The 26,092-nt window shown below is 40.0% G+C and overlaps 1 protein-coding gene across 1 annotated transcript in view; it reads right to left on the bottom strand.

The window, feature by feature from the left end:
• Positions 1-26,092, bottom strand: part of MMP19 (matrix metallopeptidase 19) — a 122,522-nt gene that overhangs the window by 58,699 nt on the left and 37,731 nt on the right. Inside the window, exon 4 of the mRNA XM_044083772.1 lies at positions 19,824-19,954. Coding sequence (XP_043939707.1) covers positions 19,824-19,954 — 131 coding nt within the window. The remainder of the gene's footprint in view (positions 1-19,823; positions 19,955-26,092) is intronic.

The raw sequence follows: 26,092 nt of genomic DNA, 5'->3' as shown, positions 1-26,092 counted from the left end.
TTGCTTCCCCAGATGGCTGCTTGCTTTCAGATCTAAGATCTTTTACTACCCCACCCTACACCAGTTTAAGAACAGCATACCCAGGAATACTTGAGTAGCAGATGTCAGATTCCTGTCCATGTAGGTCTTCAAGGATGATCCTGCTCCGACTTATGTATATTGTACTGAGGCATTCAACAGTAATACCTCAAGTTCTCCTGCCATAATATGGATGCTATCTATTGTGCCATATGTTTTTCATATAGAGAGAATCTCTATATAATTCCTTTTTGGGCTGTACTGCTTTTTCCAGTCTCCAGTGATTTCTAGAGTAATTTCAGCTTAAGCCAATGTCTTCTCAAGAGAGCTATGTCTCATAATTTTTCTCTGTTCAGCTCATTCCATATATTGTGTACCTGGTATATTTACAGTCCTGTCACACATTATAGAATGTTGCTGCTACTGCCACAATATCACGCCACTGTTCTTCCCGCAAGACCATACGTTTAGTATCTTGTGTGAGGTACTCAAGGGGTACTCAAAAATCACTTAGGCAATGTGACTATATTGAACATAATATTTCCATTTCTAATCACTATCAGGTATGCATTAGGTTAGGTTAAGTGGTGTTTTTTTTCCTTTTACTGTGTACTTATTTTGTGAAACTTCAATAAAGTTATTAAAAAAATCACTTGGCTTCTTACTTTGACAAGCTGAGAAATAACTGTAAATATACAGAACACGAATACATCACAACCAATTCATACTTTTATGAAGAATGAGTAACTTGCATAAGCATATGACTGGCTTAGAAGAACAAATTAAACTTTACTAACACAGCCACAAAGCTGTATAACTAGCCATGCTGGGTGAAACAGCTAATCTAACAAAATGCAGCAGGTGAAACTCTCTACTCCAATTACATTTCCAAACTTTGTAATGCCTTGTCAAATTCTCTAGTCACTACACCCACAACTAAACAGTTCAAAAAGCTTCTAAAAACCCACGTTGTTAACTCCTGGCTCTGCTCAACACTCCAGGGTAAGCCTCTCACCCATTTCCCCTGCTCCTTAATCCCACTTCTAACCTGTCATCCTCCACTATATATCACTTCAGAAAACCTGAACTCTATTTCTCCCTGTAAAATATTATCTAGGGCACCCCAATCTTTCACCCTGGTCTCTCAATTTGAATTGCTGTCACTATGTAAACTTTGTACATTGCTCATAATAACAGTTTCACATGGCGTTTAATTTACTTCTGCATTTATTCCCACTATTTCAATGTATTAATGTTCTATATTATGTGTTATCTTAATGTCCTACATTTTTGATGTACTCTATAAGTTTCAAGTTACATTGTTATGTTTTTTAACATTCTGTGTTATTGTATTATACCGGAGGTTTTCTTCCTGGGCCTCCACTGAAAAAAACTAATGTCCAGCTGGACTTTCCCAGTCAACAAATGTAAAATAAAGATATTCTGAAATTCATTTTCACAACATAGAACATAAAACCCACTAATGGCCATCATTATTTTAATGATTAATGGATTAAACACATTTAATTTCTACTTTCTGGACCTTCAGCCCAGACTATCAGCAGCTCTTCTTCAATCATATGAAATGCTTTCAGCCAAACAGAGCATAGCTGGTTAACATTGTGACACCCTTGCACTGACCCAGTAATCAAGGTGCCTCAATCCTCACCACTAGCACCAGTGAGGGGTGTCCACATTGGGAGGGATAACAAGTCCACACACAGTAAATTACAATTTCCCTTAAGAGCACACAGAGATCACAGTCAGTTTGAGGATGGTTTCTTCATTTCTCTCCGGATCCCCAATAAGACTCCCCACTGGCACAGCTATAGGGTCCAGATCTCAGCCTAGTGGTCAACCTAAAACCTCCAGCACCCTGTCTGTCCAACCAGTGACTCGTGTCCCTGCCCAAGTAGCTGATACACACACACACATAAAGATTTGATTTATATACAAACACACAGAAACTCCTGGGGAAGACTGGCACAGGTTCTCCAGCTGTGCCCCCTTACTGTCCAGACTATAAGGTAGTACCGACTGCCACCAGCCATTAATATCAGCTACTAAAAAGGCCCTTCCCAAAGGGTGACCAATTTCACTGTGTAATGTTACTGTTATCCAAATAGTAAGTGTGACTGAGCAGCAAGACTACTGGAGTGGCTTGGACAGTATCACCAAATACATGCAAGTACTCTCTAAGAGCTTAAATTATCTCTACACATAACCGCCACAGCTGAAAGGGTTACAAATATTTAATAATAAATAATAAAAGCATAAGACAAAATCTCATCAATTCAACACAGTGCTAATCAAGGGTTCAGAAATCAAAGGAAACTTTAAAACAATACTCTGGGATAGTCTGACATAAATACAGAAAACAGCTAGGCTAATCTAGCTAAATTCCTATTGAACTCTAAGAGAAATCACGGTTCTAAATACTACTTACATACAAAGCAAGCAAGTGTTGGTGAGTGGATGTTCTTACTAGAGCCCAGACAAGATACAAAATGCTCAGTATTTCTTTCTGAGAAAGTCTTAAATTGATAATACACAGCACTGCTGAGTCATTTCACATTACATCATTTTTATCACTTCTCCTTTAGTTCCCAGGCTAACAAAAACTCAAAATTTACATTTCTTTGTAAGCTGTACCTGGGCAGGAAGCCACAGCAATAAACGGCACTTTTACATGTAAAATCTAGCAATTATCTCTGTCTTAACCAATAGAAATAATTTGCCAGCCCAAACATCCTGTCTCCGAGCTTGAGATCAAACACAGTGGTAATTCTTTACTTAACAGCTTTCTTCCAGCAGGGTACATTGCGGTTGCATTTTTGAAGGTCAGTACAACATATAGTTTAATCATAACACATAGTTCTCTTTACATTTGTAAAACAAGCCTGTGGATTATATTAATATTTACAATTGACATAAAATTATTTACAAAATTCTATCTAGCTAGGCTGGCAGCCTTCACATATCTCCCCCCTGGAGAACTAAAGCTAGATTTTCAAGTGACCCCTAAGAAATGTTGCTTGAGAGGGTTAGGTCTATCTGAGTATACCTTACCCCATTCCCTGTTTTGAGAGCCCATCTACGTTGGCGTTGCTAACCCACGTGGTGCTGCACTGACATATCATATGCTTGTAACCCTAGGTTCCATTGTAGCAACTTGGCATTTGGCTGGCTAGCTCGGTGTAACCATGTTAGTGGATTGCAATCTGTAATGACAGTGAATTTTCTTCCATGCCCACACTATGGCTAGACATTCCTTTTCTACAGATGCATAGCATTCCTCTCTGGGTTTGAGCCTACGACTGAGATAAACCTCTGGGTGATCTTCTCCCACTGAAGAAATCTAGCTAAGTACAGCCCCCACCCCATGGTTCGAAGCATCCACCTACACAATAAATTATTTGCTGTAATCTGGACTGGCTAACACAGGGGGTCCTCCTAAAGCTTCTTTAAGCTTCTGGAATGCCTACTCACATTCTGTGGCCCACACTACATTATCTGGCCTGTTTTTCCTTGTCAGATCTGTGAGGGAAGCATCTATGGTACTATAACTGGGGATGAACGTTCTGTAGTACCCTGCTTCCCTAAAAATGCCCTCACCTGCTTTTTGGTAACAGGTGCAGGCCATGCCTGAATGGCTTCCACTTTGTCAGGTTCTGGCCTGATCTTACCACTCCCCACTCTATGTCCCAGGTAGGAGACCTCTGCCATACCCACCTGACATTTGTTGCTCTTAATGGTCAACTCTGCCCTCTGTAGTCTGCCCAGCACCTCCCTGGCATGTTGAAGTTGCTCTTGCCAGGAATGGCTGTAGATGGCAATATCATCAAGGTAAGCAAGGGAAAACTCTCCTGGTAGGATATGATCTACCAGCCTCTGGAAAGTTGCTGGGACATTTTTCATCCCAAAGGGCATATTTGTGAACTCATTATAAGCCAAAAGGAGTCACAAAGGCTGACCTCTCTCTAGCACTGGGAGTCAAGGGGACCTATCAGTAACCCTTGGTAAGATCAATGGTGGTAAGATACTTAGCCCCATCCAGCTGCTCTAGGGCTTCATCTGACCTAGGCATGGGGTAAGCATTTGACTCTGTGTGACTATTTAATTTCCTGTAGGCCAGAGAACCTGATGCTGCCATCCTTCTTTGGAACCACTGGGGAGGCCCAGGGACTGTTGGACTCTTGAATTACCCCTCGTTCCAACATTTCCTGTATCTCCTCCCTCAGAGTCTGTTTGACTCTCTCAGGCACCCTTTGGGGTCCTGTATCCACCCGGTGCTGGACCAGGTGGGTACACCCTGGTTTCCATGTGAACATGTCCCCAAACTCCTGTAACACTGCTTGTATTTCTCAAACCTGGGTAGGAGATAGCTGCTGGGACATTGCTACCCCTTCCACTGAGGTGTAAGGCACCCTTTGGGGTCCTGTATCCACCCGGTGCTGCACCCGGTGGGTGCACCCTGGTTTCCAAGTGAACATGTCCCCAAACTCCTGTAACACTGCTTGTATTTCTCAAACCTGGGTGGGAGATAGCTGCTGGGACATTGCTACCCCTTCCACTGAGGTGTAAGTCCAAGCCTCACTAAGGAGATCAGTCACCAGATCTCCCTCAGACTCCTCCTACAATCCACTGCAATACTCAGCACAAGGGCCTCCCTATCATGGTTAGGTTTCATCATGTTAACAGGGTACAATTTGTGCCCCTGTCTCCTGCCTAGCAGTTCTATCATGTAGTTAACATCACTCACCTTCCTTACCACCTTGTAGGGTCCTTCCCAAGCTGTCTGCAGCTTGTTGTGTCTGACAGGAAAGAGAACTATTACCTGCTTCCCTACAGCATACTCTGTAGCTCGAGCATTCCTGTCGCACCAGACTTTTTCTGTTGTTGGGCTTCTGCCAGGTTCTCCTCGGCCAAGCCCATGAGTTCTCTGAGCCTTGTCCTGAGGTTTAGGACATATACCACAACAGACTCCTTGTGAGATTCACACTCACCTTCCCACTCATCCAGAATTAAATCTAGAGGCCCCCTCACCCTATGCCCATACAGCAACTCAAAGGGTGAAAAACCTGTGGATTTATGTTGAAACTCTCTGTAAGTAAACAGATGGGGCAAATATTTTCCCAATCCCTCTTAAACTGGTCTGCAAATGCCCATAGCATGGACTTGAGTGTAGAGTTTAATCTGTCAACAAGACCATTAGTCTGGGGATGGTAGGGAGTGGTCTTTAGGTGCTTCACCCCACAGTACTTCCACAGACAAGTCAGTAGGTCTGACATGAAATTGGCACCTCTGTCAGTCAGTATTTCTTTTGGGAAACCTACCCTGCTGAAAATCTCTAACAAAGCATTTGCCATGTTTTCTGCCTCAGTGGAGGACAAAGCCACTGCTTGAAGGCATCTTGTAGCATAATCTACTACCACTAGGATATACGTTTTCCCTGTGGAACTTAGGGTACTCAGAGGCCCCACAATATCCATAGCTACCCTCTGAAATGGCTCCTCAATCACAGACAAAGGCACCAAAGGAGCTTTCACCTTGTCTCCTGCCTTGCCTACCTTTTGGCACTGCTCACAGGTCCTGCAGTACCCTGTTACATCTCTGGAAATTCCAGGCCAATAGAAGTTCTGCATAATATGTCTCTTTTTATGTTTTATGCCCATATGACCCTCAAAGGGAATGGCTCTAGGCACTACCAACTGCCGTATTCTCTCACCTTCTAGCCATCTCTCAGGGGTCCACTCTCTATAGAGTAACCCTTTGTCCTAGTATACAGATTCCCCCTTCCCATGAGAATCAGGTGCCTCACTAGATACCTGCCTGAGGCCTTGCAATGTAGGGTCTGAGAGCTGACCCTGTCTCAACTCTCTCTTTGTAACCCTTCCCAGCTCCCCTTCCACAGGAAGACTGGCATCCTCTGACAGTGGTGCCTCACTGTCAGCCTGGGTACTACTACTCATCTCTGCCCTTCAGTCACTCTGTCCAAAGGACCATCAGTACCCACAAGCAGCTGTGGCTCACCTCCAGTCTCACTGCTACAGAGTAGCTCCCTCACTGAAGTAACCACCTCACCAGTCCTGGCTGCAAGTATGCAGTCTGACTGGGTCTCCCCCAGGCTACCAGACCTACATGCTTGTCTCCAAGCCTGACTGCATGTAACTGCAACTGAACCCTAGCCAAAGGTATTTGGAATGGGGTCCCTCCTAAAGCTCTAACTGGAGTAGACTGCACAGGCAAGTAGTGCTCCTCTGTAACCATTGCTGGCTTCACAATGGTTATGTCAGAGGCTATGTCTCTCTTAGGAATGGCCTCTTTGCCATTTGCTATGTAGGATATAACCTCTGGTGGTATTTTGGTACCCTTGTTGTCTCAAGACACCCTAATGTTGGCATTTTGTCCTTCCCACTTACAGGCTCCCTCACCTTTTGTTCTCCACCTTGCCTCCGTGGACATCTATATGCCACATGGCCCCACTGGTTGCATTCAAAACATTTAACCCTAGGTCCTGGATGTGTACCTGGACTAGTGGCTTCCCCTGCTACTGTCAGGTTCTTTTGGGGCAGGCTGGGATGCCCACCACGGGTTCCTTTAGATCCATGAACAGCACTGCATATCCCTTTCCTGTGCAGTGATGCCCTGCTTGCTAGGTATAGGTCTCCCTTCTTCCCCAACTAATCTGAAGTAGCACATTGTCTATCAGCTAACCAGATTCTCATGTCCTTAGGCAAAGTACTAAGGGCTTGTTCCCTCATGAAAAGGTCTGCCAGCCCTTCAAAAGTGGTGACTTGACATCTACTCACCCACCTATGAAAATAAGTGCTTAGTTCAGCAACATATTCATACACACTTTCATCGGCCTTGCATCTATGCTCACGAAACTTTTTCCTATAAGCTTCAGGCGTTAGCTTAAAAAATTCAAGCAAATAATTCTTAACAGCAGTATAATCAAAAAATTCATGGTCAGATAATTTAGATAGCACAGTTACGGCTTTACCATGGAGTAAGGGGTTAGGAACCATACCCAGAGCCTTTGGTCAACATCATACTGTTTACATACCCGCTCAAACATATGAATGAAACTATCAAAATTATCCCCTTCTGTAAACTACGGAAGAAATTTACGATCCTTTTGTGCTTCTGGGGCCCAGTTATTCCCTTCTCCATTACCTTCATGACTCTGGCGAAGAGTCAAAATCTCCTTTTCTTGCTGCCTCTGCTGCTCCTTTTCACAGCTTCATTTCCAAATGCCTGGCCTCCAACTCAAGTCTCTTTAGCTCCAGATGGATTTTTAAGTCCTTTACAGAAAGGTTGAGCTGTCCATTCTCTGAGTGTTGTACATCTCCACGACCAGTCTGATCACCCTCCTGGTTGCTATTCTCTGATGCAGCTGTGATCAAAACTGCAATCATCTTTGCTTTAGTCAGGTTTCATGCACCAGTCCTTTAACCTGGCACATCTTAGCCAACTGGCTCCTTTTCAGCTTACCGTACTCCTCTGCTGACATGCTTGCCTGCTTTCCCCTGACTAACTAAGCTAACAGAAGAAATAAAAAAATTGTGATCTGAACTCTGAATATTCACTGCATGGCTGATTTAGAGTACAAAAACATCTTCAGTGATTACTGTACACAAGCTACAGGAATTCACTATCCACACCACTACAAGCCAATTAGTATGTGATGTGGCTAACTCACCACTATCAAACAATTAATATCTGGTGTGGATATCCCGCCACTGCCAACCAATTAATATGTGATGCCCGTATACTGGCCCAGTAATCAAGGAGCCTCAATCCTCACCATTATCACCAGTAAGAAGCATGCACATTGGGGGGATAACAAGTACACACACAGTAAAGTACAATTTCCCTTAAGAACACACAGAGATCACAGTCAGTCTGGAGCTGGTTTCTCCCTTTCTCTCCAGATCCCCAATAAGAATCCCCACTGACACAGCTATAGGGTCCAGATCTCAGCCTAGTGGTCAAGTTAAAACCTTCAGCACTCTCTCTGTCCAACCACTGCTTCTTGTCTCTGCCCAATGGGAACAGGAAGAAACTGTTGCAGAAAAGAGGAAAGTCCCAGGATGCAAAAAACTCCCCTACCAGCCTCAGTAAGAAGCTGGGATCCCTCATAAAATCTGCCAAGGCTATTTATGAAAATAAAATTCCAAAGACAACCACAAGGCATTCTATAGCCATGTCAAGAATCGAAATGGCAGTGCTCAAATCTGCTCTGAGCTACAACAGAATGGCATTAAACATACTGATCCCAAGGATATTGCCAATATCCTGGCAGATCAATTCAGTGTAAACTTCATCCCCCTCTCACCCCCAAAAGGGCCCATCTCAATACCAAAAGATTGCCAAATTCCAGTAATAATGGCCACACAGGTAAAAAACACACTCTCCAAAGCTAAGAATACAGCATCCATGGGACCAGACGACATCTCAGGCTGTGTACTTCATGAACTACAAAATGAACTGGCACCTCACCTAAGTGTCATGTTTAATCATAGCCTCACCTCAGGCTTCATGCCCACTGAGTGGCACACAGCTACAGTTATCCCACTCCACAAGGGGGGATCCACCTTAGATCCCAGGAACTACTGCCCCATCAGTCTGATGAGCCTGATCTGCAAGGCCATGGAACAAATTATCATGGAACTTATAAACAAAGACATTGGCAAACTTCAAACACTGGACCCCACACAGTTTGGGTTCGTGAAGGGACGATCTTGTCTCCTAAACCTTATTGACTTCTTCAAATCAGTCTCCAGAGCCATGGACAAGGGAAAGGTGGTCCACACAGCCTATTTGGACCTCGCCAAGGCCTTCAACACCATCCCCCACTCTGGGATCATAGATAAACTTACTGAGCTGGGCATTGATCCCAACATCACTCAATGGGTTGCCAACTGGCTTACTGACAGAACCCACACTGTAAAGGTAGCTGACTCCAAATTCAGCTCCAGACAAGTGACAAGTGGAGTACCTCAGGGTTCAGTCCTGGGACCGCTCTTGTTTGGCATCTACTTCTCTGAAGTACAGGCCAACACTAAGGGAGTTTGGCTAACAAAGTTCGCAGATGACTGTAAACTGGAAGCCATTATTGAATCCCTAGATGATGTGGATATTCTACAAAAGGGCCTTACAGAAACAGATGCTTGGTGCCAGAGCCATGGGCAAACGCTCAATGCCAAGAAATGTATAGTTATCCCCTTTGGGAAAAAACATGTACCCGCGAATTACCACATAGGTGGCAGTACACTAAACACTGAAAGTGTGATAAGATACTTAGGGATACAGGTGGACAGTGGTCTCACCTTCGATAACCACATCGTCACAACAGTCAGGAAATCCTTCTAAGTGGCACACCTCATCACTAAGGGCTTTTCATCCAGAAAAAAGGAGGTCATTGTCCCACTGTCCTCATCCCTCATTAGACCCATTATAGAATACAATGCCCCGTTTGGGATGTACCTCTCAAGACATCTGCAACAACTGGAAAGGCCGCAGAAATACTTCACTAAAAGAATCACAGGCCTAAAGCAGATGCCCTATACTGACCATATAAAAAAAAACTCCACCTATACTCTGTTACATATCATTTACTCAGAGGCAATCTCTGCTTAACATACAAGCCCATGTCAAACCCAGAGCTGTTGGACATGCTACACTTAAAGAAATCCCAATCCCTCAGAGAGACACACTCCAGGGATCTAAACCTTGTCATCACAATGAACAAAACAAGCTGGAGGGATAGGTTCCTGACCCAGAGACTCCCCAGACTCTGGAATATACTGCCCATACATGTCAAGCAGAGCGCCTCTTTGGCCCTCTTCAAAAGGAACCTTGATGATTGGATGGGAGATAGGAAATTCACCCCGGGGATCACGTCAGTCGCCCTGCTAGACAGGGGTCCAGGGAAGTTAATACTGTGGGAAGAAATAGCCAGGGAATTGTTATACCTAGGCTTGTATAGGCCCTAGGGCCAATAGCCTAGTACCAACCTATGAACCTATGAACCAAGAAGCTGATACACACACTCTTTAAGATTTGATTTATATACAAACACAAAGACAATACTGGGGAAGGCTGGCACAGGTTCTCCAGCAGTATCCCCTTTCTGCCTGGACTATAAGGTAGTGCTGACTGTCACCAACCACTAATATCAGCTACTATAAGGCCCTTCACAAAGGGTGACCAATTTCACTGTGTAATGTTACTGTTATCCAAATAGTGTGACTGAGCAGCAAGATTATTGGAGTGGCTTGGACAGTATCACCAAATACATGCAAGTACTCCCTAAGAGCTTAAATTATCTCTACACAAAACAGCCACACTTGAAAGGGTTAAAAATATTTAATAATTAATAATAAAAGCACAAGACAAATCTCATCAATTTAACACAGTGCTAATCAAGAGTTCAGAAATCACAGGAAACTTTAAAACAATATTGTAGGATAGTCTGACATAAATATAGAAAACAGCTAGACTAATCTGTCTAAATTGCTATCTAACTCTAAGAAAAATCACAGTTCTAAATATTACTTACATACAGAGCAAGCAAGTGCTGGTGAGTGGATGTTCTTACTAGATCCCAGACAAGATACAAAATACTCAGTCTTTCTCTCTGAGAAAGTCTAAAATTGATAATATACAGTACTGTTTAGTCATTTCACATTACATCAATTTTTTTCACTTCTCCTTTAGTTCCCAGGCTAACAGAAACTCAAATTTTGCATTTCTTTGTAAGCTGCACCTGGCCAGGAAGCCACAGCAATAAAAGGCACGTTCACATGTAAAATCTAGCAATTATCTCTGTCTTAAACAATAGAAATAATTTGCTAGCCCAGATAACCTGTCTCCGAATTTGAGATCAAACACAGTGGTAATTCTTTACTTAACAGCTTTCTTCTAGCAGGGTGCACTATGTTTACATTTTTGAAGCTCAGTACAACATATAGTTTAATCATAGCACATAGTTCTCTTTACATTTGTAAAACAAGCCTGTGGATTATATTAATATTTACAAATGACATAGAATTATTTACAAAATTCTATCAAGCTAGGCTGGCAGCCTTCACAAATATTATGGACAGGATTAGGCTTCCAAAGGCATTAGCAAGTCACCCTCTGACCAGCTAGAATAGGATACCTGTCCATAGGGAGAGAGGTAAACCAGGACTGATTGTACCGCTGTACTACTGAGGAAATGAATCTAGGATATCAAATAAAATACCTGGCCAATGGGGAGAGAGGTAAACCAGCACTGGTTGTACCACTGTAATACTGAGGAAATTAATCTAGGATATCAAATAAAATACCTGGCCAATGGGGAGAAACGTAAACCAGCACTGGTTTACCGCTGCACTACTGAGGAAATGAATCTAGGATATCAAATAAAATACCTGGCCAATGGGGAGAGAGGTAAACTAGCACTGGTTGTACCGCTGCACTACTGAGGAAATGAATCTAGGATATCAAATAAAATACCTGGCCAATAGGGAGAGAGGTAAACCAGCACTGGTTGTACCACTGTACTACTGAGGAAATGAATCTAGGATATCATATAAAATACCTGGCCAATAGGGAGAGAGGTAAACCAGCACTGGTTGTACCGCTGCACTACTGAGGAAATGAATCTAGGATATCAAATAAAATACCTGGCCAATGGGAAGAGGTAAACCAGCACTGGTTGTACATCTCTGCTACTGAAGAAATGGATATATGATTTCAAATAAAATTACATTACAACCTCACATGTTAAGGGATACATGTCTGCTACATTACATATAGGGAATTGTTACCTTAACTGTGGGCACAGATGTGCACTAACTTCCATTTTTTGTCTTAATCTATCTTATCGTGTGTGTGTGTGTGTGTGTGTGTGTGTGTGTGTGTGTGCGCATACCTGTTTTAACTATCTATCTATCTATCTATCTATCTATCTATCTATCTATCTATCTATCTATCGGGTCTATATTATATCCTCGAACGCTTAAAAAAGCAAACGCTGGTTGATCGAACTTATTTTTGCGAAACTGCAAAATATCGAAGCAGCAGAAACTCGAATTTTTTCCTAGGGAAAGAATTCGGTTGTCCGTTTCTGTTGCTTTGGTATTTTCAGTGTTATGGTGAAAAGTTACCGGTCAGATTCAGGTAAGTGTGCGATTGTGTGGATGTGAGTGTTAGGGTGATTTAGGTGAGTTAGGGTTAGGGCTCAGGTTAGGTGTGTGTGCGACTGAGTGGACATGAGGGTTAGGGCGGATTTAAGTGAGTTAGGGTTAGGGAGCGCTTTAGGTGAGTGTGCGATAGTGACGGACCTTAGTGTTAAGGTTTGGGTTAAGGTAAGTGGGTAGTTAGTGGTGTGTGCATAGTTTAGTGTAGGGTTAGGTATCAGATTTTAGGTGTATGTGTGTGGATTTCTGTTTGTTTGGTGTGCTTGTGTTGTGTGTATGTGTTTTGGATCAGCAATTTTTTTTTTCCCTGGGAAAAAAATCACTGATCTGACAGTTCGAGATTGTATGCTTTTGCTTAAATTAGGTCGATCAATCAGCGTTCGCTTTTTTAAGCGTTCGATGATATAATATAGACCCTATCTATCTATCTATCTATCTATCTATCTATCTATCTATCTATCTATCTATCTATCTATCTGTCTATCTATCTATCTCTCTCTCTCTATATTTATTCCTATTTCCATTACCTATTGATCATTTTCCCTGTCTGAGTTATGCCACTGCCTACTTTACAGTTTGTGATGAGGTAGCAGACTTTACCATAAAGCTTTTCCTTGTCTCCCCTAATGTCTAGTTTAAATAATTGTGAATGAAACCTTATACATGTCATCTGGAATCCAAGTGCCTCTTCCAGACAGGTGCCAACCATTACATCAGTACAAGCCCCATTCTCCTGGGCAGACCCCCAATCCTTAGTGAAGCCCAAGATCTGAGTGCTGAACCAGTTACTCTTACAGTTGTTAGACACCATTATTAAACACACATTGTCTTCTATTATGCCATGGGCAGGCAGCACCTGTGAAAATGATACTCTGCATGCTGCTCATTTAATGCTCTTAACCAGCTCTTTGAACTCCTCCTCATTTCTCTGATGCTTTTACTACCCAGGAAATCTGTCCCTACATAGACAGTGACATCATATCCGCTATCCCATACAGCTGCTTCTTTGAGTTTAAGAATATATTCACTGTCCATCAGTGTGATTGCACCAACATGTATTCTACATCTCTATTCACTTTTGCTTTCTATCCTTCCAATAACAGAATTGCACATCAGAAAGTGTACCCCTTCTCCATGTGGTCAGCTGTCACCTTTTGAGACCCTTCTCTGAGATGGTATCCTTTACTTTGTTAGTCAGTGCTGGTGATGCATCCTTACAAGGCCCATCTGTATCACCTATCATACAATTTTCTCTTACTTTTGGAAGAAATAATGACAATTTTATTTAGCATTATTTCAGTCTAAATGGCTAAAAAACAGCAAGAAATAACCTGATAGAACCGAGCAAATATTCCAGTCAGTGTTGCTGATAATTCTTCCTTTCATCCTTTTTTGCATGTCACAGACGGGGATTTTGATACATTATGATTTGATTCTACCCTATCTGAGTGTATCCCCTCCCCCCAGATCTAATGTCCTGTGAGAGTTTTCTTAAATCACTTGACTATCAGGCACCATTTTTAAATTACCTCTTTCTGTCCAGACCATGGTGTACTGTGCTACACCAGTGAGTGAATCCACTGGAATTATTTTGTATTTGTGAACTGTAATGAAGAAAAAGCAGCAGCTTAGGACTTATCTGTACAGAATATATTTCTGACTACATTTAATGGTGCTATTCCAGCTGTAATTACTGTATAATCAGAATTGTACTGCATAATTAAAATTGTTCTATTAACGTTTGTGTGATATGGACAGTGATCAAGGATTGTAGGATTTGTGCTAGACCTGCTTAGGACAAACAGTAGCCATGAATTACTAAGGAATAGTAGATAATGTAAATTGACAGAGGAGTGTTACTGTGTGTGATATCTTATGGTGATATCCTTAAAGACATGGTACATGATATCAACAAAATGTTCTCACTAGCTTGAATAGTGCTTCCATTGCTAATAAGGCTTATTTTATGCTGGTACTCATATTCTGATTACAAAAAAAAACAAAGAGGCGGTCGATCAACTACTTGACCCTGTAGTAGTTTTTACCTAAGTATAACAGTTCTGTTCGTGCAACTGCTTGGCCATGCTGGATGTTAATTTCAAAGTATAAGCAAGCTGAATGAGTGCAGTGTGGCACCTACGACTACTGAAATGAATGCAAATTCTTAACTGGACAAAAAAATTTTACTGTTTTTTTCATGTAGAGAGCTGTCAAATCCTCTACAATTGTCTTTGTTTTTGGGTGGCGGGGTGATTGAAAAGAAAAATAGTGGAAGTAAAGTAGGGTCAGCCCCAAAACAAGATTAACTGGGGCCACTACTGGAATCCCTAAAGACCGGAACAGTAGGACTGTATCACAGCAGACTAGTGTAGGTTATGCTTGAAGCATAGTTGAAAGAGGTCCATTTTCTGCTTTATTACACTGGAGACTACGTATGCCAGGGATGGCAGCAGAGAATCCCCATTGACTACATGGCTTTAATAACTATCGCGCTCACTAATTTTAGAGTGTTCTAACCCTACATTACCAGGCCATTCTCTCAACTTGCAGTGTTATAACAGTCAAAAGTTAAACAAATAAAATAGCTGCACCAGTCATACAATTTTCTCTTACTTTTGGAAGAAACAATAAAAATTTTATTTAGCATCATTTCAGCCTAAACGGCTAAAAAAACAGCAAGAAATAACCTGATTGAACTGAGCAAACTTTCTGGTTAGTGTTGCTGATAGTTTTTCTTTCTTCCCTTTTTGCACGTCACAGATGGGTCTGTCCGCTCCACACTCCCACAAAAGCCATCAGCCAAGCAGCAAAATTTTATTAACATACAATGCATCATACTTACCACACCCATATACTACAAACTACGTATTATTCATATCAACTCCTGCATAACTACACAAAAACTTACAACTAAACACCTAATAAAAACAAAATCCAACATTAGAAACATTTTCTCCCAATAACTACACCACCAAAAAAATAAAAACTCTTCAAACTTGCACCAGCAAAAATAATAGCAAATACAAAAATGATATCCTACTGTACTACAACCATCTTAACCCTAACAATAGCAGTACACCTAACCTCATATCACATACAACTAAATAAACTATCAAACTCCCACACTGATTCATCACCCTACCTACAAAATGGAATACCCAAAAGCATAGAAATATCACCCTCAATATATAAAACTAGATTTATTGACCAAGTTACCTATACTATAGTAACTCACCAAATTGCTACCTGTGTCCCTGTGTCTCCTTGAAATATAGCAAACCCATAGACCAATTCCTCAAGACTATCATACATATAGCATCCAAATTAACATGTAGTGGAGACATCCATCCTAATACTGGCCCTGAAACAAATTTAAACCATTCTCAGAAACAGCACCACAACACACCAAATATCCTTCAGAAAGTGTCTGACATTCTATTTCTAAACATCAACCTTAGAAGCATTATTAACAAGATTCCAGAGCTTCATGCCACTCTCTCCCACTACTCACCAGACATTATCTTAATTACTGAAACTTGGCTAAAGCCACAGATTACTAACAACGAAATCCAACCTCCTGGATATAGCATTCATAGGACAGACAGGAAGACCAGAAGGGAAGGCGGAGTAGCCACTCTGTATAAAAATAACCTTACTCTACATACTATAACCTTACTATAGATACTATAGATTTAAAAAGTTCTGATTTCAATAATGCAGAAGTTATTTTTTACTAAATTAAAGATCAACACTAAAAAATATTTAAATATAGTTGGTTCCTACATACCTCCAGGTAATAACCTAGCCACACTAAGAACATATCCCACACTAGACCTCAGCAATACTACCCCAAGAAATAATCATTATGGTGTACTTCAGTATAGATGGGTATACCTGTAACTCCCAAACCCCTACAAATCACATCAACCTCCATGGCTTTACATCATTATTTCAAAATCCCACTAGAACTGACATATCATCTAATAGGCACTCCATCTTAGACTAGATTTTAACAAACAGACCATTTCTCTCTACACAGGCTGGCTGTCTCCCTGGCAGCCTTAGTGATCATCTTCCAACATATTTAGATAAGCACCGTATAACTTCATCTAAACAAGCTATACTCCAACTCATAAGAAATAAAAAAAAAACTTCATACCATAAGACTTCATATCAGCACTTAAGCTTTGTGACTGGTCACCACTAAAATCTCTCCCCCTAGAGGGTGCCTTAGAATACTTTAACACCACTTTTCTTAATACTGTATTCTTAACACTCTAGCTCCACCTAGAACAGTAAAAATACAATCCAACTATTCCCCATGGCTAACTAAAGAAACCAGATCCTTGCTAAAAATGAAACAAAGCTTGGGATCATTAGCTTAAAACCGAATCACAGGAATCTAAACAGGCTTACCAAGAGCTAAGAAATAAAGCCAAAAAAAAAATTAGACAAGACAAAATCAATCACTACCACCACATACAAACAAAACATCAAAACAACCCACAGAAATTTTGGTCAGCCATAAATAAAATCCTACAACCTGGAAACTCAACCATACCATTCCCTTCTACCAATAACAATGCAGATCTCATAGCTACACAATTTAATAAATACTTTACTGAAACCATATTAGCCCTGACAAACAAGAACCACACTAACCCTCCGATACAGCTACCTGCAACAACTATAAATAATAGCACCTTTTCCTTCCAACCAGCCCCAACAGAAACTATAAAAAAACTCCTCAAAAACTGAAACCAACAACCATAGCAACTGACAACTTACCAACTGAATGCCTAAAAAAGTACTGCATAAATTACTTCCTACCCAGTAGCTTTCCTGATAAATCACTCTATATCTGAATGCCAAGTTCCCCTGATCTGGAAGATATCTTATGTTACCCCACTGCACAAAGGAGGGCAATTCAACTGACCTGGCCAACTACAGACCAATAGCAATCTTATCACCTCGAGCAAAAAGCCTCACAAGATGCACACACTCACAAATCATGGACTATCTCCTAACCAACAATCTACTGTCCAAAACACAACATGGATTTTGTCCACACCACACTACTACCTCTGCCCTTATAAGTTTTACTAATATTGTTAATCAGCATAAAAATGACATTTTGTATCCTCTGTCTTTCTTCATGTATCAAAAGGTTTTGATACCGTTTCCCACAACAAACTTATAAATGCTCTCTCTGATCTAAATATAGGTCACTCAGCACTGGCATGGTTCAGAGATTACTTAACAGGCCACCAGTAAGCTGTCAAATGGCAACAAAACCTGTCCCCTCTTCTACTGGTCACTCTAGAAGTCCCTCCAGGATCCATCCTTGGCCTCCTTCTGTTCACACGTTTCTCCAATAACCTCCACATTGCTACCCTTCATGTTTCCCTCATCCAGTATCAGATGATTCCATATTAATATGTGCCATTCCATCATTCCAAAAACTACAAGAAATAACACAACAGTCTTTGTCTGCAGTGGAATCTTGGCTCTCAGAATCTCAGCTTATACTAAATGCTGATAAGACCAAACTCATACTCTTCCAACCTGTGAGACCTGTAGACCCTTCCCCATCTTTCAATATCTTATATAATAATAATATAACCATTTATCCTGTAACCCAAACAAAACTTCTGGGTGTAGTTATAGACAACAAACTAAAATTTGACATTCATGTAGCACAAACCATAAAGAAAGTCTATAAAAAAGTAGGTGCTCTATACAGAAATAAGCATTATCTAACCACAGACACAAAAGCAACAATTGCTACAACACACGATCTCTTCTCTACTATATGCCTCACCAATACTCACAAACCTAAAAAATCAGATATAGGTAAACTAGAGGCCTGCTACAATAAAATAGCAAGGTTTGCCACTAACTCCAAATATAGAACTCACCACTGCATTGCCCGCAAAAAACTAAACTGGGTAGAACTACTACATCTTTTAACTTATAACCAGCTTAGCATGGCCCACAGAATTCTGAACCAACCAGAGAAAACCCCTGCCCTCCAAAACCTACTAAATAATTACACCAACAACAGGCCATTATGCTCTAGTAACGAATATTTACTACACATAACCAAAGCTAATAACACTACAGGAGAATCCCTTTATTCAAATTCCATTGCCAAAATCTGGAACTCACTACCAACCTACCTAACATCTACCAAACACCCTCCACACTTCAAAAAAATGCTTAAATCCCACTTAGCTAACACAAAGCTGTGCACATGCATTAGCTCTGGGTAAGTCTCTTACTTCCCACTAATAACCCTTAGATGCACCTTACGTTCTCCTTTCAACTTTCTCTACTACACTCACTCACACTTCCTTTCTAACAAGTATATCCAAGTGACTACCTCTTTTTTTGGATTCTCTTTTCCTTCATTTGTAGATATTAGCATTTATCTAGGGACAGGCAACTAACACCACTTCTGACAACTCATATTGTAAATGCGTATATTAGAGGACTACCACACTAGTAACACACTGAATGTTCAACTAATATTACACTCACTTGCAACTCTATTCAATGTACTATTTACTCTATATCTTCATGCATGCCTTGTATTGAATACTATATATCATTTATGTATACCTGTGTATACCTGTACGTCTATGTATCTTAGAGTATGGCTTTCTGTGTAAATGTGTAGCTTTTCTTCCTGGGCCTCCACTAAAAAAGGACTGCTGTCCAGTTGGACTTTCCCAGTAAATAAATGTAGAATAAAATAAATAAATACATGAAATAAATTGCAGAGGGGTGCATTTAAAAGGCTGCACCTCACTTCCACCATTCTCACCTTCCTCAAGTTCATTGTGATTTAAGTGTTTCTTTTTGGCATCCTGCCAGTCAGGGATGATGAACTTGCTTTTGCTCTAAAAGATGCTCTCTGTCTACTGCTGGCCAACTCTGCAGTGAATGAAATCTGCAAAATTTTCTATCAGTCAAAATAATTAGCTGCATAAGGGGAGCACTGCATCCTCCAGAATGCATCATTGAAGATGGTTGTTCCACCTTATCTCTTATTTCGTTCTTTCAGATTCTTAAATCTGTTTTACTACAGCTTTGTCGGTTAAACTGTCTCCAGCAATATTGAATTATAATTAATAATAATTAATAAATACACTGAACATTTTATTTATAAAATATTGCTGTGCAGAATTATCTGTTACTTTTCTCTTTGGCAGACTATTTCATGACATGTTTATGCTACTATCAGTCCTTATAATGCACTGCCTTCTCAAGGCACCTTTAAGAAACAAACATTTACAAGAATGTTTCATATTTCTTTGTGAATATTTTCAATATGTTTTTAATGACAACATTTTAACATTATGTATAAAGAACTGTTACACACAGATACAAAAGCTATAGCGTAAGTATTGAACAAACACTCAGCACAGGCTAGGATTTCATGTATAGACAGAGACAGAGAAGCCTACAACTACAAATAGCAATGATATGCTAAATAAAATTCAGCATCATTAATAAATTTTATGTAACCTTTCTGCATTAAGTGTCTACTGAGTGTGCAGTGGAATTCTGATGACCTGAGGAAACAATAAGGATGAATATTTTACTGACCTAACAGAAGATATTTCAGAGATTTCTTGTTAAAGGAGTCTTCAACTCCACATCTGGGTTGCTTCATCATTGTTATTGTGGCTTCATCTAAAACTCCAGTTACAGGCAAATGGGAGGCCACTTGGAAAACCCTGAAGACAAAATAAAAAGTATCATTACTTAAAATTAAGGGTGAAGGAGAAATTCATGTTCAGTGGCTCGCATATTTTGTACATTCCTAAAAAGATCTGCCAAGCAAGGCTTGAGGTTACACTTACAAGGCACAGATATCAAAACTGGATCAAGCAGCAATAAAAAGAATAACAATTGTACTTTATTGGATAACTTGATAAGTACAGTGAGCCCCGCCAAAAGTCCACTTACATCCACAACCTGAATTCTGTCACTCTGGTAGCATGAGTTAACACTCACCTGCAATTATTTGTGTTACGGCTGGCTCTCATGTCATTATGATGTCACGATGCCACCTAGAAACACATCATGTTACACGTTGCACTTGTAAGTCATGCTGTTCATTATATCGATCACTGCTGCAGTAGGCTTTGCTGTATGGTACAACCATCCAGCTTCCAAAGCTTCAGGGTAGCTTCCACATGCCCAAACTATCAGACAGCTCGAGCTGAGCTAACTAAAAGACAGGTTTGGGTGCCAAGCCCTTCAGAGCTTTCATGCCAACAGACAGAGGGAAGCTGAGCACTGAAAGTACAATTCTAGGAATAATAAAAATGAAATGTCTATACCCAGGAATAAACAACACACCAAAAAATAAGGGGGATGGAGGGAGGAAGTGGGTACTGCAGCAGTGATCATGCAAATATGTATTGTCATAGTAAATTTACTTAACACAGCTGTACTACGTTCATCACATTGATCACTGCTGCATTAGCCTTATCTATATAGGCAGATTACTCTAGCTTACTACATTTGGGAGGTGGAAAGAGAAGAGTTCAGGAGCCCCAGGTTATAACCAATATAGCTAAGGTTACTGCAGCAGTGATCATTCAAATATCTACTGTTATGGTAAGTTTACTTACACAACTGTACTTTTTCTGCACTAAGCAGGAACCAGGATACCAGGCCAAGATAAGTGTCTTTTACAATAAGTTCATACTGCACAAGGACTTCTGACAGTAATTCTTGTTCTGTAAGCGTTCATGCATTTGTTTTACAAGACCTGTTTTGAAACACAGATATTCATGAAGCACTGAAGTAACATGATGACAGGCCTTGTATTTTAGATATTGTAAAACTTTTAAAATGCTGTACATTATACGAAGACAAAAAACATTAGACTGGATATTAATTATAAAAGGCAACAAGCACTGGATTATGAATATTCCCAGAGTGAGACAGCACGATGTGTTTGTGTGTGTCTTTTAAACTGAACCACGTGTCACTGAAGTTGGAGTTAACAGCTCATCACAGACCTCAGATTATCTTTGTTTCCTGAGGTTTAGCATCACCTTCAGAAGGCAGATAGGCATTAGGCCAAAGCAGCTATTAATACACTCTAACTGAGTCAAGAGGCTAACTCCTCCTCCATCAAACTTTTCCCATATCAGCATTTCAACTTTCAAAACTAGAGAACTGAACAGCCTGTTTCAGTGAGCTACTGTTTATAACTGATAAGGGACTGAAAAGTCTCTTTAGTTAACAGCAGATAATGTAACAGTTACACAGTTACACTCTAGCTAAGTTAAGAGGCTAAAGACACTAACTCTACTGCCATCAAACTTTTCCTATATCAGCATTTCAACTTTCAAAACTAGAGAACTGAAGAGCCTGTTTCAGTGAACTACTGCTTATAAGTGATAAGGGACTGAAAAGTTTATTTTGTTATCAGCAGATAATGTAAGTTACACAGTTACTAACATTAATATGTGGCAAGGTTAACTTTCTCATTGCACCTGTCTGCAGGCGTCAGTTAGTTCTATTCTCTGTGATAGACAGGTTGTGCAATTTATGACTTCTTGTCAGATGCTCCCCGTTCAAACACACACACACACACACACACACACACACACACACACACACACACACACACACACACACACACACACACACACACACACTCTGCAGGATAGAGGTGATTGGATGCAGATTCCATTATTTCAACTTCAGTGCAGTTGGCAGTTCATATGATCCAACACACAACTTCCAGAGGGAAGCCCATGGCAGACACTTTGCCTACCATGTGTCTTAGTTTGTTTTCTATATGTTTAATATTACTAGTTTATATAAAAGACAGACACAGAATAAACCTTACAAAAATGCAGAAAGACTACTTCAGCAAACTCCAACATAGTACAGCTCACTCCAAAATACGTAGAAGGGTGTTGCTACAACATTTACATTTGACTTAGTAGACCATATTACATTTCCATTGTAATGATATTTCCTCTGTGGATTCATTACATCAAAACCGCTTTTCTGTAAGTTCATGATCCCTTACCTCTTTGTTCACTCACCCCTCCAACTCTGTTAAATACCCCAACTACCGATTTGTACTCCATCCCTGCCTCTCCCTACATATCTGTGACCTTTTCTGTCGATCTCCAGCTCACCGTTTTCATCTCAAATGCACCTAGCTATATTTTTACCCGTCTTCCACCTACCCTTTCCAAGTCTTTACTATGTCTGCCTTAACACAACTATCCGTAGACATTGCCAGACCTTCTTCTTCAGTGGTCACTCTTCTCTTTCCATTCCCACACCAACCACACAAAATGTCCGTGTCTTTTTCACTTCCTTCACATCATTACTTTTTTAAAACTACTCACCACTTTCTGCCAAAGACCCTGCATCCAGTTGATTATAATGATCAATAGAACATTCATTGCTTTCCTTCCATTGTCTGATTATCAGTGAGCCTCACAACATTAAAATTACAATTAAACTTTACAAGACAGTGTTTTTGCAAGGGACCCAGCCCCCTGTATACCCACTGCCCACATCTCTATACTAACTCTCTAATTCAGAGTTGCAGAACAGTGGAGAAAAGAAGAAACTTCCTATTCTCCACTGTTACACAATCACGTTATGCTCTACTGCAGTTTGTCAATATACCAATAAACTAGACACAATATGTTTGCTGTCGAGCATCCATTTATACCCTCACCACATTTTCACATCAGCCACCCTTTCTTCTGCACATCTTCTACACTTGTTACTCTCATAAACCCTTCTTCTTTTTTAACCTACAAGGTTTCTTATGCCAGAAGTGCAAAACTGTATTAGTACATCATATAGTGGTCTAATGCCCCCCCCCCCCCATGTCTCAGCACAATTTGAACAACACTTCCCATACTCCATCCCCTGGCCAGACTTTACCCTTCCTATAACAGCTATACCACAGTATCTCCATCCTCCCCTTCTCCCCTCACCCCCCACAGATATATTCTCCTCTGCCCTTATTCATCTTCTCAGAAACTCTGTCTTGTTCCCTTTCATTCCTTAATGCAGTTCCATTGCTATTACCCCTTCACTGGTTTCTTGACCTACTTATATAAGTCACTCTCTTTTCCCTGGCCCAAATTCCTGTACCAGTTCTTTAAAAGGCTTCACTATGCTCCTTCCATCATTCACTACATAGTAACAAAAAATAAAATAATCCAATCAGGAATCCAAAAGAAAGTGGCAGATGTGAAACCAAGATTCTTTTATTCCACAACAATGAGCGCCTTCGTCCGAATTACATGGACTTCATTAGAAAAAACTGCCACTGTGTATACAACACAACTCTTTAAATACAAGTAATAAGTCATATGTCAAGTTAACAAAGAAGCTGGTTGATTAGTGTTCCCTCTCTGCAGTTCAGTGAGCCCTTTACAGTGTTTTGAAAAACCGTACACATTGTTAAGTTAAATCATAAAAATACATTCAATTGTTTGTGTAGCCCAAATATTTTTTGAGTTGTTGTGTCTTTCGGCTTTTCCCGGTTAGGGGTCGCCACAGCGGAACTCCGGTCCGCTAATGATTGGCAGTAGATTTTTAGGTGCCAAGTTGCCAGCCCTGACGCGCAACCTTTAACGAAGGTACGCCCATTCACGCAGAAGACGCTCTAGCTGATAAAAACTCTAAAGCACCTATTATTAGTGTGCATAACACACTAAGCCTCTAAAAGCCTTAATAATTAAACAAGTTTGGCTGACAAAAGTGTAACTGACAAAGTACTAATATGGAATTCCTACACAGTTTAGTTTCTCTAACTTTATAAAATAATGAATAACCCCCCAACCTGTGTTCTAAACAGTACAGCCATGTCCATATCCAGAAAATTCACAAGTGTGTGTAAATATATGTAGGCACATTGTAAATCAAAATAGCAATAAGAAAAAAAATAAAGAAATGAAAAACTAAAACACATAACCATAATGACAGAGAAATACATCTAGCATAAACCAGAGCACATTGCATACTGTTATTGTGGTAATGGTTGTTCAAGTCCCTGTATGAAGGTTAACCTTACAAATAATAGGCAGACTTCAGCCTCAACAAGCTGGCTAGGGAAATACTCTCATTTAAACCCGGTGGTTCCATGACATTACATGTAATCTGCCCACTTAAGTTCTTTGTGCTCTAAATAATTATCACTTGGGCCCCCTCTGGAACTAGGTCGACATGCTCAATAACACAATATTTAAAATAATGCCTAGGGGGTGCTTTTACATGTCTACTAAGTGCATTTGTTGTCATGCTATTTATGTCTTAAATGCTCTCTTAGTTTTCCCTGTGTAACAACTGTCACAAAAATGGCACTTGGCCATGTATGCCACTCCCTTTGAATAACAAAAATATCTTTTTGTTAACCTAACATACCTAGTCCTGGTATCTTGAATATCTCCCCTTCTGCTATAAATTTACACTGAGAACAGTTTCCACACTTTACCATACGTCCTTCTCTTTTTTCTAAACGGGTAAGTTCTAATAATGTCTTAAAATGTATGTCTTTTTTACAAATGATACAAGACTTGTCACCTACAATATTCAAATATTCCTGGTTCCCTTTGAATAAATTCCAGTTTCTCCTCACAATACCTTGTATCTCATTGTACTGTAGATTATAAGGAAGCATTAAGGACCTTTGAAATTATTCCTTTGATTCTTGCAATCTTAACTGATGCACAACAGGAGTAAGTTCTGCACCAGACCCAAGTAACAGTTTGTACAAGGCCTGCTTCCTCTTTCTAGACACTTCAGAAAGTGGAACATAACATTTATAATCATATATCTCAATATTTATATGCTATATCGACTCACGTCACTAGCCTACGTACGCACGCAAAAATAGGACCAATAGGAGAGGACAGAACATTTGAAATAATGTAGCATTTCTATATAAATGTTAGATTATTTAACTTGATTTGTATACATATTGATGGTCTGATGAAGCCACGCTAGTGGTGAAAGCGCTTACCTACAAATAAACGTTTTTATATATTTCCATTGGATGGTTTTTGAAGTCATGCTTCAGTGTACCGTTGCTGTTTTTTGCTGTATTGTTTGGTATCTACAATGGGACCTGTTTACCTGCTGGGCAGTACTTTATTTCAACTTCCAGAAATAATGTTCTGTATAAAAGATTCTGGGTATCCCCTTTTCTTTAACATACCTTGCAGTTTTTCACATTTTTTTGTACATACTTGATCATCTGTGACTGTTCTTGCCACCCTAACATACTGTCCCTTCACAAAGGATTTCAAAATCAAAATTTGTAGTTTATATTGTTTTATGCAGAAATTGTTCTGCTTTTTACATAGGAAGAACTGTAAGAGAATTTTATATGAGAGTATATGAGCATTTACATGCTGCCGAGAAGCTGGATCTAAGTAATGCTTTGGCAAAGCATGTTTTGCATTCTTATGGTAGTGAAGTTAATAAAGTAAATTTTATGCTTTCAATAATATATCAAGTGCATCATTTTGAAGAGAAGTCTGATGCTGAAGAAGATTTAGATTGGAAGGAGTACTGCTGGCAGGTGAGATTGAATGCCTGCAGTTTCCCAGGAATTAATGATAGAGAGAACTTTAAAATAGTTCTGTGAAGGAAGGGGTTAAGTCATTGAGATGCTGAACATGTGATCAATGGGAGTATATTTAAACGGAATTTCGTTTTTAATGCATTTGTCTGATGAAGTTCTATTTGTAGAATGAAAGTTTTTTAACCTATATTTTATACATGTATATCTATATATATATATATATATATATATATATATATATATATATATATATATATATATATATATATATATAAATATATATATATAT

Source organism: Protopterus annectens, chromosome 9.part0 (assembly GCF_019279795.1).
Source record: "Protopterus annectens isolate FY-2018-M chromosome 9.part0, PAN1.0, whole genome shotgun sequence".
NCBI classification, from domain to species: domain Eukaryota; kingdom Metazoa; phylum Chordata; order Ceratodontiformes; family Protopteridae; genus Protopterus; species Protopterus annectens.
Note: the sequence above shows the minus strand (reverse complement) of the source record. Positions and strands in the feature narration are given on the sequence as shown.